This window comes from Ranitomeya variabilis, chromosome 6 (genome assembly GCF_051348905.1).
Source record: "Ranitomeya variabilis isolate aRanVar5 chromosome 6, aRanVar5.hap1, whole genome shotgun sequence".
NCBI classification, from domain to species: Eukaryota; Metazoa; Chordata; class Amphibia; order Anura; family Dendrobatidae; genus Ranitomeya; species Ranitomeya variabilis.
This window is the reverse complement of record NC_135237.1, coordinates 242,990,478-243,003,336: the sequence shown is the minus strand read 5'-3', so window position 1 is coordinate 243,003,336 and position 12,859 is coordinate 242,990,478. Positions and strand designations below refer to the sequence as shown.

The window sequence follows — 12,859 nt, the reverse complement described above, 5'->3', positions numbered from 1 at the left end:
ATTCACCTTAAAATCTTTCTCATAGCCTTCATTGAGGGACACAGCCCACTCCCTTGTTGGGGTGGTCTGGATTTTGCTCTTACTTCTGCTTTTGTACTGATTGAATAACTGGGTTTCGCATGCCCAGGGGATGAGTCAACTTTTATTTTTTTATTATTCATTCCCTTTGTCCCCCAATTAAGGTTATGAGACAGAATTTACGGTGAGTACCAAAAATCTTAATCCCGCACAGTGATCACTGCAAAACAAAATATTAGGTAAAACAATGCCTTAATTTCTGTTTGACCTTCCTCATAACTCAATAAAAAGTTTTCATACAGCTCTATAAATGAAGACATGAAAAACTTATGGCTTTTAAAATTTGTGCAGAAAGAAGAAAAATAGATATAAGGCTATATATATTATCTATATATCCTATATAGATATGCATATTTATATGTGTGTGTGTGTGTGTTATCTTTAACTCTAGGCCTTTTAACTGATTATTTTTAGTTTTCAACTTAAGGGGGTTGTCCACTACTAGAACAACCCCTTCTTGATCAAAATGTTTGTCCCCATGAAAATAACAAAGCTTGCACTTTCTCTATACCCCATACCCCAACACCCCGCACGGGCTCCGTTCCCGCAGTGTCTGTGGTCCTGGGGCTCTCGTGTGGTGTGAAACATGACACTGTATGCATGCTTGTATGTATATATGTGTGTGTATACAGTGAAGGAAATGATTATTTGATCCCTTGCTGACTTTGTATTTTTGCACACTGACCAAGACATGAAGTCTATATTTTTTTAAGGGTAGGGTTTTTTTAAAAATGAGATATCAAAAATCAAATCCAGAATATCACATTGTATAAATTATATAAATGTATTTGCTTTTTGCAGTGAGAAATAAGTATTTGATCCTTCTGGCAAACAAGACTTAATACTTGGTGGCAAAACCCTTGTTGGCAAGTACAGCAGTCAGACGTTTTTTATAGTTGACGATGAGGTTTAAACACCTGTCGGGAGAATTTTGGTCCACTCCTCTTTGCAGATCATCTCTAAATGATTAAGATTTTGAGGCTGTTGCTTGGCAATTTGGATTTTCAACTCCCTCCATAAGTTTTCTATGGGATTAAGGTCTGGAGACTGGCTAGGCCACTCCATGACCTAAATGTGCTTCTTTTTGAGCCACTCCTTTGTTGGCTTTATGTTTTGGGTCATTGCCTTGCTGGAAGACCCAGCCATGACCCATTTTTAATGTCCTGGTGGAGGGAAGGAGGTTGTCACTCAGTATTTTACAGTACCTGGCTCCATCCATTCTCCCATTGATGCGGTGAAGTAGTCCTGTGCCCTTAGCAGAGAAACACCCCCAAAACATAATGTTTCCACCTCCATGCTTGACAGGGGGGTTGGTGTTTGGGTTATAGGCGTCATTTCTCATCCTCCAAATACTGTGAGTTGAGTTAATACCAAAGCGCTAAATTTTTGTCTCATCTGACCACAGCACCACCTTCTCCCAATCACTCACAGAATCATCCAAGTGTTTATTGGCAAACTTCAGATGGCCCTGCACATGTGCCTTCTTGAGCAGGGGGACCTTGCAGGCACTGCAGGATTTTAAACCTTTACGGCGTAATGTGTTACCAATGGTTTTCTTGGTGACCGTGGTCCCAGTTGCTTTGAGATCATTAACAAGTTCCCCCGTGTAGGTTTAGGCTGATCTCTCACCTTCCTCATGATCAAGGATACCCCAAGAGGTGAGACAGTCATTTTCTTACTATTCCACCAACAGTTGTCTCCTTCTCACCCAGCGTGTTACTTTTGTTTTTTTAGCCCATTCCAGCTTTGTGCAGGTCTATGATCTTGTCCCTGACATCCTAATAAAGCTCTTTGGTCTTGCCCATGTTGTAGAGGCTAGTCTGACTGAATCTGTGGACAGGAGTATTTTATAAAGGTGACTATGTAAGACAGCTGTCTTTAATGCAGGTAATGAGTTGATTTGGAGCTTCTAACTGGTCTGTAGAAACCAGAACTCTTAATGGTTGGTAGGGGATCAAATACTTATTTCTCACTGCAAAATGCAAATAAATTCAAAACACACATTTGGCATTGCCCAATCTGTAAAACGATGCAATTATTTATCCTATATCTTCTGCTATAAGTAAATTACAAATAGTTTAATTTTATGGGAGGAGGGTTCAACAAAGAGAGGAGTTTTTAAATTATCAAGTCTTATTCATCCAAAATGGTACTAATAGCTACAGCTTACTGTTAAAAGCTGTACAGCTCTACAGAATGAAAATGGTTATAGCTAGTATTTGACTACATATACTGTGTTTTTCGGCGTATGAGACTGGGTGTATATGATGACCCCCTACTTTTCCAGTTAAAATATAAAATCTTCTCAATAGTTGGGGGATAGCTTATATGCTGGGTGTCATCTTATAGGGCGGGTGTGAAGCAAGCTGCAGGTGTCCAATGGGTTACCATGTCAGCAAGGGTGTGTGTATGTAAAATATTTTTATTTTACATACATTTTATTTTGTGGTATTGAGCTCATTTGGGCAATTTCATCATTTTTGAAGTATTTTTGCCATTTTCCAGCCAGTACATTGATTGGTAAAGTGAATAGTGTCATAGTAAACAGTAACTTGCATTATTAAAAAAACAAGCCCTTCTACCGCAATTTGGATGTGAACACGCATAAATTTTATAACTTGGAATCCGGGAGGGAAAAAATGAAAGTACAAAAATGGATTATCTTCCAGTTGGCAAGTGATTAAAGAATTTACTCTTGCCAACAAAGCATAACACTAAAAGTTACAAGTTGTGTAATGTTATAATCATATCAACACATAATGTAAGACCATATAATAATTTTTTTCCACTTGGTGAGCACAATTAAAAAAAAAAAAAAGTAAATAAATTTTTTTTTAGAATTGATGTTTTTGCTTATACAGCCTAAGTCTTATGTACTTTAAACTGACACCAGTGAAAAAATGACATGTACAACATGTACTGAAAAAGAAAAAAAAAAAAAGAATCGTAGTTTTTTTTTTTTTCCCTGGATATTTAAGAAAGAAATAGTCCTGGCAAATGAAGATAAAAACAATTGCATGACACCACATTTTGTTTTAAAATGGTCAAAACTTTTTTTTTAAACTTTAAATGTAGTTCCCTATTCATCGGATAGGAAATCCCTTTCTGAACACTGAGGGTCCAACTGCTAGTAGCCCCACCAATCTGGAGAGCTGTGGCTCTGAAGAGCACTGTATGAAGGGATGAATAGTCGACAATGCTCTCTTCAACTTTATTTTATAGGAGTGCAGAAGACCAGCTGAAAGTATTGCTCAGCTATAACCGGCAATCTCATTAAGAATGAATGGAGCAACAGTGCGCATGATTTACCCACCGGTCCATTCACATAGTGCTTTTCAGAGCCACAGTTCTCTGCATCAGTGGAGGAACCAGCGGTTGAACTCCAAGCGATTTGAGAAGTTAAAGTATGTACTCGTGTATAAGCTGAGTGTTTCAGCACATTTTTTGGTGCTGAAAACGCCCCCATCGGCTTATACATGAGTCAGTTGTCGCCGAAAAGGGAGCAGCGGGTCAGAGGCAGGAGCCGGCGGGTGTGCCTAAAGCCTGTGCCGCTGCCGTAATAGCGCACAGTGCCAGCCGCAGCCACCAGCTTCTAGCGCATATCCTACTCGCCTACTAGCACGCCCTTGCTGGCACTGCTTCGTTTCAGCGCCTGCCTGCAGCTCTTCCTGTGCCAAGCGATCACGTGGCCCCGCTCATTAAGGTAATGCATCTCTCCATCTCCATAGCCGTGGAGTGCATATTCGTTACCTTAATGAGCGAGGCCACCTGAAAGCTCGGCCGGAAGACAGAGTTGCTGGCGCCTAAAGGAACGAAATGCAGTGCCACCGCGGGCACACAGGCAGGTAAATAGGATTTTTTGTTGTTGTTTTTTTACCGTAATCATGCATATAAAGATAGCGGGTAAATAGCCATGCATACAATGACGGGTTCGGGGTAGCTATGCATACCAGGATGAGGGACCAATGCATACCTGGCTTATACTTGAGTCAATAAGCTAGCCCAGTATTTCGTGGCAAAATTAGGTGCCTCGGCTTATACTGTGGTCGGCTTATACTCCAGGATATATGGTATTCCTTATTCTTGGGTAAGCGATTATTTCCAAACTTGAGAATACCTCTTTTAAAGGGAACTTGTCAGTTGTATTTCACACCTCACTTTTTATATGGTCTTGTAGCTTTTTCAAAGATAAATCCAGAAATACTTTTCCATGGCCAGACCGTACCTCTTACTAAGAAGCCAGCTCTTGAATTGATATCCAAATGAGGCTGAAGAACTAAATGTAAATTTGAGGCCTTTGCCACTCCAGGTGCTGGGTGGGTATTAGAGCTGAAGTCGCACAGCATATAGACTCAGTCAAGCAGGAGGAGATGGCACTGGACAGGGAATAGCGTTGGCGTGAGACTATTTCCAGACTTATCTTTGATAGAGCTACATGAGCATATAAATAGTTTTGGTTTTGAAATTGAAAACCCTCGCCACCTCACTTGAACCTGCAAAAAAAATCTAGTTTTTGCTCTCAGAAATTTTCATGTATAATTTTCACATTATGATAACACTCAATATACTATTGTAGATTATGTTCTGTGATTATTACCACATAGATCTTAATGGTGGATCAAGTCTTAACTACGATCCAGACAGTGAACTGAATCAGATGGACTACACCAGTGATGATGTCTTTGGAACCAGTAAGAAGCCTAAAGTTTCTGAACACATAACCTTTCTAGGTAATCATCTGCTAAATATTGATTTGCCTTCATTGTATCTGAAGTTGCCCCTGAATTCATAGGGAATCTGTCACCAGGTAATTCAGTTGTATCAGCAGATTGATTGAAGGAATAGACGTACTGCCATGAAATCCTCCATATGCATGTGCTCTGCATAACTCTGTCCCCACTACTGATTGGTGGCTTTCTGACTATGCATATTGTACACAGAAATCTGCCAATCAGTGCTGTGCGTGGGATTATATAGAGCTCAGAGTTGTGAAAACTGGAGATTCTGCAGCAGATAAAGCAGGGATTTATGGTATATAATTCAATCCATCGCTGGAATGACGCTACATCAGGCTGCTCTGAGATGGGGTAGGAAAAACCTCGTGACGGATTCCTATTATTGTTTGTTTGGTTTTTTTCATTTTGTTTGTCAGGGGTGGAACATTTTGTGTCAAGCAAACAGTAAATTCAGTTGATTTTGGTAGCTGGAAAAATTGGACAGGGGGAAACCAGCTATGATAAAGATCACTGATGAGATTGAAATTTATCACTTTTTTCCCTCAGTCCTTACATGACTCTGGAGCTTCTGTCATTTTAAAGTTGGATTGAATAAAGTCTGGATTTTACTAAGGAGCTAGAACACTTTAATCTTTTTACATTGAGGAGTATATGACTTGGTCAAAATATCAAAATGATCTAAGGAAAAACAGCAGGTCATGGTTGCCTAAGGTTCAGTTATGCAGTTGGGAAATGAATGATGGCCTGTGGTCCAGTGCCACAGAAGTGCTATTGTAGCCTATAAAGCAAATACTGGGTGTGATTAAAAAAGGTGTCAAAACATACAGTGCTTCTCAGCATGATGGTAATGGGTGAATATAGTTGTGACCCCATACTTACCCTTGTTTACTGTTGAAAGAACCAATAAGTGGAAAGTTGGGCTAATTAACCATATTGTCTAATATTAATTGGATGGCCATGTGCATGTACATTGCTTTCATGAGAAAGAGATGGTGCTATTATGCACTTGTAGAGGGAGAGGGAAACATGAGGCAGTATAATGCTCTGGGCAATGTACTGCTTGTCCTTTCATGTGACTGTTACATGCATAAGTGGACCAAGTAGTCCCCTTAATGGCAGAGATAATTCAGCAGGATAATTCACCCTGTGGACTGCATTTCTTGTTCAGGAACTGTTTGATCTCCATGCCAAAAATTTCAAGGAGTAGACTTGACCTTCAAATTTACAGGATCTCTGATCAAGCATGTTTGGTATGTGTTATAAAAGCAAGTTGGGTTTACAGAGCCCCAATAGGTTATTTATTGGACTTAAAGGGAATCTGTCACCTACTTTTTCATGTATAAGCTACGGCCACCGCCATCAGGGGCTTATCTACAGCATTCTATAATGCTGTAGATAAGCCCCCGATATATCCTGAAAGATAAGAAAAACAGGTTATATTATACTCACCCAGGGGCGGTCCCGCTGCCGTCCGGTTCGATGGGCGTTGCGGTCCAGGTCCGGCACCTCCCATCTTCATGTGATCACGTCCTCTTCCTTGCTTTCTGTCGTGGCTCCGGCACAGGCGTACTTTGTCTGCCCTGTTGAGGGCAGAGCAAAGTACCGCAGTGCGCAATTGTCGGGAAAGGTCAAAGAGGCCCCGCGCACTGCAGTACTTTGCTCTGCCCTAAAGAGGGCAGATAAAGTACGCCTGTGCAGGAGCCGCAACAGGAATCAAGGAAGAGGACGTCATCGCATGAAGATGGGAGGCACCGGACCCGGACCGCGACGCCCATCGGACCGGACCACATCGGGACCGCCCCTTGGTGAGCATTATCTAACTTGTTTTTCTTATCTTTCAGGTTGCATCGGGGGGCTTACCTACAGCATTACAGAATGCTGTAGATAAGCCCCTGATGGCGGTGGCCGAAGCTTATATACAAAAAAGTAGGTGACAGATTCCCTTTAAAGGGTTGTCTAGTTATAACAAAATGATGTCTTGTCTCCATTCTATATGTCATCAATATCAGATTTGTTTTTTTCCATCACCTCGGCACTCTAACCGATGACCTGCTATTGACCTGTTATCCGGGTGGTTAAACTTGGCTACAAGGCATCGCTCCATTCAGTGTGTAGTGGTGGCTACCAGGTGCTGCAGAACAGCTTCCATTCAAAAGCTTTGCTGTTCCTCTAATTGTTTACAACTGGCAGCTACTGAGGCAAATAGCCAATTGGTAGGGATGTCAGACACATCCACTCTTCTGAAATTGATTACCTATCCCACTGATATGTCAACAGTATACTATGCTGCTGACATCTTGGCATCAGATACCTCCTTCAGAGGACTTGTAAGATACATGTTGATTTATACATGCAGTGTGTAAAAACTAGCTGTGAACGCAAGTGATTTATTTATTTTCCAGATTACTAACCTTATTTAAAATTCCTTTGACTATGTACATACACTGCTTATTCTTTGTAGAATTAAAGGCAGCGCATGAAGCGGATGAGCGTGCAGCATCTAGGTAAGTATGAGCAATATTATTAGACAATTGCCTTTTATTTTATACATACTTATGGAAAAAAAAATATATATATATATATATATATATATATATATATATATATATATATATATTTACTGTACTACCCGGCTTCGCCCGGGGTAATAACTGCTGTTAGCAAAATAGAATGTGTTAACAAAAATTTATTCTGCACAAAAAAACCACAAAACAAATAGATAGAAATGTAATTATTAAAAGGCAAAAACTAAGCTAATAGAAGCATTTTACAACATATATTTCAACACCAGAGATATTCCACACAGATTTAACTAAATTGGCCAAGTAATGTGAAGTAATCTTCTACTACTTATTCGAGAGCCTTTTGATAAACGACATTCTTAGTTTTTCCTTCAGGTGCAAAGACAAACAGATTTTTGGCTGTTCCAACTCTTGAACAGGCCACATAAAGTTGACCATGAGAAAAGCATGGAGATTGTAAATCTAAGCTAGCTGAAGAGCCCGGCGTTGCCTGGGCATAGTAAATATCTGTGGTTAGTTATAGCACCTCACTTCTCTTATTTTCCCATCACGCCTCTCATTTTCCCCATCACATCTTTCATTTTCCCCCTCACATCTCATTTTCTCCCTCACACCTCTCATTTTCCCCCTCACTCCTCTTATTTTCCCCCTCACTCCTCTCATTCCCCCCTAACACTTGTCATTTCGACCTCACATCTGTCATTTTCCGAGCACTCCACTATTTTCCCTCACTCCTCTCATTTTGCACTCACACCTTTTCATTTTCACCTCACACCTCTCATTTTCACCTCAGTATATACATGTTTGTCATCTCCCTTATATATAGTATCCACCTGTATGTCATCTCCTGTATATAGTATATACCTGTATGTCATCTCCCCTGTATATAGTATATACCTGCTGTGTGTCATCTCCCCTGTATATAGTATATACCGTATTTTTTGGCATATAAGACGCACTTTTTCCCCAAAAAAATTGTGAGGAAAATGGGGGGTGCGTCTTATATTCGGAACGCAGGCTTACCGGCATTGTGGTGGCGACAGAGGTGCGGGCATGATGTGGCACGGTGAGCTGTATGGCGTGAGCAGGTCCCATCCATATTTGAGGTGAATCCGCGGCCCGGTATTGATGGAGAGCAGCAGCGCTGGTGAGTTACGGTATTTTCCGGTGGCGGCGGCCATCTTGCTGAGGCCGCGCGTGCGCAGATTCACTACTCTGCGTCCCAGGGCTTCAGGAAAATGGCCGCGGGAGGCCGCGCGTGCGCAGATGGAGATCGCGGCGGCCATTTTCCTGAAGCCCTGGGACGCAGAGTAGTGAATCTGCGCACGCGCGGCCTCAGCAAGATGGCCGCCGCCACCGGAAAATACCGTAACTCACCTGCGCTGCTGCTCTCCATCAATACCGGGCCGCGGATTCACCTCAAATATGGATGGGACCTGCTCACGCCATACAGCTCACCGTGCCACATCATGCCCGCACCTGTCGCCGCTACAATGCCGGTAAGCCCGCCGCCACCAGGAAAACCACCCAGCTCTGCTGCTCTCCTTCACTACTGCTGTGGCGTCACCTCAAATGTGGAAGGGACCCTGGCCGCTGCCACCTGAGGAAGTGACCGCACGTCTGCCACCGCCACAGCAACCTCCCCATGGACACCAGGCCATGGCGTCGCCCACCTACGCAGGATGGGACCCTGCTCAGGTGCACGCCGTTCCGCCCACCGCACCTCAGCATCACCTCACCTCTGCCACCACCATGCCTCCTGTGACCCTGCTCTGCCACTGCCTGCCCTCAGGTAAGAGATCTTAAATTCGGACAATAAGACGGACCCCCATCTTATAAAAAAAAATCTTTTTTTCTGCATTTTTCACCCCAAATTTGGGGTGCGTCTTATAGTACGGTGCGTCTTATAGGCCAAAAAATACGGTACCTGTATGTCATCTCCTCCTATATATAGTATATACCTGTATGTAATCTCCTCCTGTATATAGTATATACCTGTGTGTCATCTCACCTATATATAGTATATATCTGTGTGTCATCTCCTCCTGTATATAGTATATACCTGTATGTCATCTCCTCCTGTATATACTATATACCTGTAGGTAATCTGCTCCTGTATATAGTATATTCCTGTGTCATCTCCTTCTGTATATAGTATATACCTGTATGTCATCTCCTGCTGTATGTAGTATGTACCTGTATGTCATCTCCTCCTCTATATATATATACCTGTCATCTCTCCTGTATATAGTATATATATGTGTGTCATCTCCTCCTGCATATAGTGTATACCTGTGTCATCTCCCCTGTAAATAGTATATACCTGTGTGTCATCTCCTCCTGTATATAGTATATATCTGTATGTCATCTCCTCCTGTATTAGACCTCGTTCACACGTTATTTGGTCATTATTTTTACCTCAGTATTTGTAAGCTAAATTGGCAGCCTGATAAATCCCCAGCCAACAGTAAGCCCACCCACTGGCAGTATATATTAGCTCACACATACACATAATAGACTGGTCATGTGACTGACAGCTGCCGGATTCCTATATGATACATTTGTTGCTCTTGTAGTTTGTCAGCTTATTAATCAGATTTTTATTTTTGAAGGATAATACCAGACTTGTGTGTGTTTTAGGGCGAGTTGTGTGTGTTGAGTTTTGTGTGGCAACATGCGTGTAGCAACTTTTTGTGTGTCGAGTTGCATGTGACAGGTTAGTGTAGTAAGTTGTGTGCAGCAAGTTTTGCGCATGGCGAGTTTTGCGCGTGGCGAGTTTTATGTGTGGTGCCTTTTGAGTATGTGCAAGTTTTGTGTGAGGCAACTTTTGCATGTGTTGCAACTTTTGTGCATGTGGCAATTTTTCCGCGTGTGCAAGTTTTGCGTGTGGCGAGTTTTCCATGAGGTGAGTTTTGCACGTGTGGCGAGTTTTTCATGTGGAGAGTTTTGCGCGTGGCAAGTTTTGAGCGGCGACTTTTGTGTTTCAACTTTTATGTGGCGAGGTTGGTGTATGTGTGGTGAAATGTACGCTGAGGGTGGTATATGTGTTCGAGCACGTGGTAGTGTGTGGCACATTTTGTGTGTGTGTTCATATCCCCGTGGTGGTGTGGTGATTATCCCATGTCGGGGCCCCACCTTAGCAACTGTACAGTATATACTCTTTGGCGCCATCGCTCTCATTCTTTAAGTCCCCCTTGTTCACATCTGGCAGCTGTTAATTTGCCTCCAACACTTTTCCTTTAATTTTTTCCCCATTATGTAGATAGGGGCAAAATTGTTTGGTGAATTGGAAAGCGCGGGGTTAAAATTTCACCTCACAATATAGCCTATGACGCTCTCGGGGTCCAGACGTGTGACACTGCAAAATTTTGTGCCTGTAGCTGCGACGCCTCCAACACTTTTCCTTTCACTTTTTCCTCATTATGTAGATAGGGGCAAAATTGTTTGGTGAATTGGAAAGCGCGGGGTTAAAATTTCACCTCACAATATAGCCTATGACGCTCTCGGGGTCCAGACGTGACTGTGCAAAATTTTGTGGCTGTAGCTGCGATGGGTCAGATGCCAATCCCGGACATACATACACACATACATACATACATACATACATACATACATACATACACACATTCAGAGATATATATATATATATATATATATATATATATATATATATATATATATATATATATATATATATATATATATATATATATATATATATATATATATATATATATATATATATATATAAAATTTTTTTTTTTTTTTTTGCAAAATCAGCTGTGAAATTTGTTACAGATCCTTGAGAATCTGTATAACATGCAGATTCTGATTTCATGATTTTCATGTTACACAAGCTCCCCTCCGCTTCCTTTACATTGTAGAAGTTTTATCCCAGCAAAGCCATCTACTTGCTAAGCAGACTGTGGCTTAAATATCAAACACCCACACAGTAGTCATATTAAGGCTTTCCTTTTGTAATCCTGAGCCCTCTATTGTATGTTATCAAGCATAAGAATTTTATGGACTGTACCTCACCAGCAGTAAACCGAACCTTTAGGCTATGTGCACACGTTGCGTATTTGCTTTTGTAAAATTCTGTGCAGACTCTGCCTTTCTTGGCAGAAAACAGTTGAAATTCCTCTAGTTTGTTTATGCGTTTTTAATGCTGATTTTCATGCGTTTATTTTTTTCATATGGATTTGTATACGTTTTTGTAAGCTAAATAATGATACAAAATTATTTAACCAAAAAAAAAATTGTGATGTCATTTCCTTGTTCATTCTCTTCTTTTTCATTCTCCATTGAAGACCATAATATCATTACATACAATGTTCAAATGTTTACACGCAAAACAAATGTGAAAAAAAAAAAATAATAATAAAAAAAAAATATATATATATATATATATATATATATATATATATATATATATATATATATATATATATATATATATATAATTTGTTTATATTAGCCCCTTTCTGCGGTCAGATATACTATTCCGTCCATGTGTCCTGGGCCCTAATTCCCATGGAATAGTACGTCCAACGCAATCAGCCGCTCTCACGGGGGTTGCGCGGCCTGGTGCCAGCTGATTATCACAGCTGACTTCCGGCACTATGTGCCAGGAGTGGTCATGGACTGCTCCCGGCACTTTAACCCCCAAAACACTGCGATCCAACAAGTGTTCCGGCGGCATAGGGAAGCATCGCGCAGGGAGGGGGCTCCCTGCGTGCCTCCCTGAGACCCTCAGAACAACGCAATGTGATCACGTTCCGAGGTTCTCCTCCCTGCAGGCCCCTGGATCCAAGATGGCCACGGGGTCCTTCCCGGTCCTGCAAGGAGGTTGCTTGCCGGCGCCTGCTGAGAACAGGCGCCAACAAGCCTCCAGCACTGCCTGTCAGATCACTGATCTGACACAATGTATAATATATATACCATATATAATGATGTCCCACACTGGGACAAAGTAAAAATGTAAAAAAAAAAAAAAAAAAGTGTAAAAATATTTTTTTTAAATTCCTAAATAAAGAAAAAAAAAATTGTTCCAATAAATTTCTTTGAGTAAAAAAAACAAACAACAAAAGTACACATATTTAGTATCGCGACCCGACCTATAAAACCGTCCCACTAGTTAATCCCTTCAGTGAACACCGTAAAAAAATAAATAAAAAACGAGGCAAAAAACAATGCTTTACCATCATACCGCCGAACAAAAAGTGGAATAACACGCGATCAAAAAGACGGATATAAATTAACCTGGTACCGCTGAAAACGTCATCTTGTCTCGCAAAAAACAAGCCGCCATGCAGCGTCATCAGCAGAAAAATAAAGTTATAGCCCTCAGAATAAATCGATGCAAAAATAATTATTTTTTTATATATAATAGTTTTTATTTATAAATGAGGTGTCGCTGTAATCATACTGACCCGAAGAATAAAACTGCTTTATCAATTTTACCACACGTGGAACGGTATAAGCACCCCCCCCCCACCCAATGAAAAAAAAACAAAAATAATG

The 12,859-nt window shown here is 41.1% G+C and overlaps 1 protein-coding gene across 1 annotated transcript in view; it reads left to right on the top strand.

Annotated features, from left to right (window-relative positions):
* Window positions 1-12,859, top strand: part of LOC143782267 (uncharacterized) — a 310,572-nt gene that overhangs the window by 170,055 nt on the left and 127,658 nt on the right. The window contains exons 9-10 of the mRNA XM_077269539.1: window positions 4,683-4,808; window positions 7,276-7,318. Of these exons, the coding sequence (XP_077125654.1) occupies window positions 4,683-4,808; window positions 7,276-7,318 (169 nt within the window). The remainder of the gene's footprint in view (window positions 1-4,682; window positions 4,809-7,275; window positions 7,319-12,859) is intronic.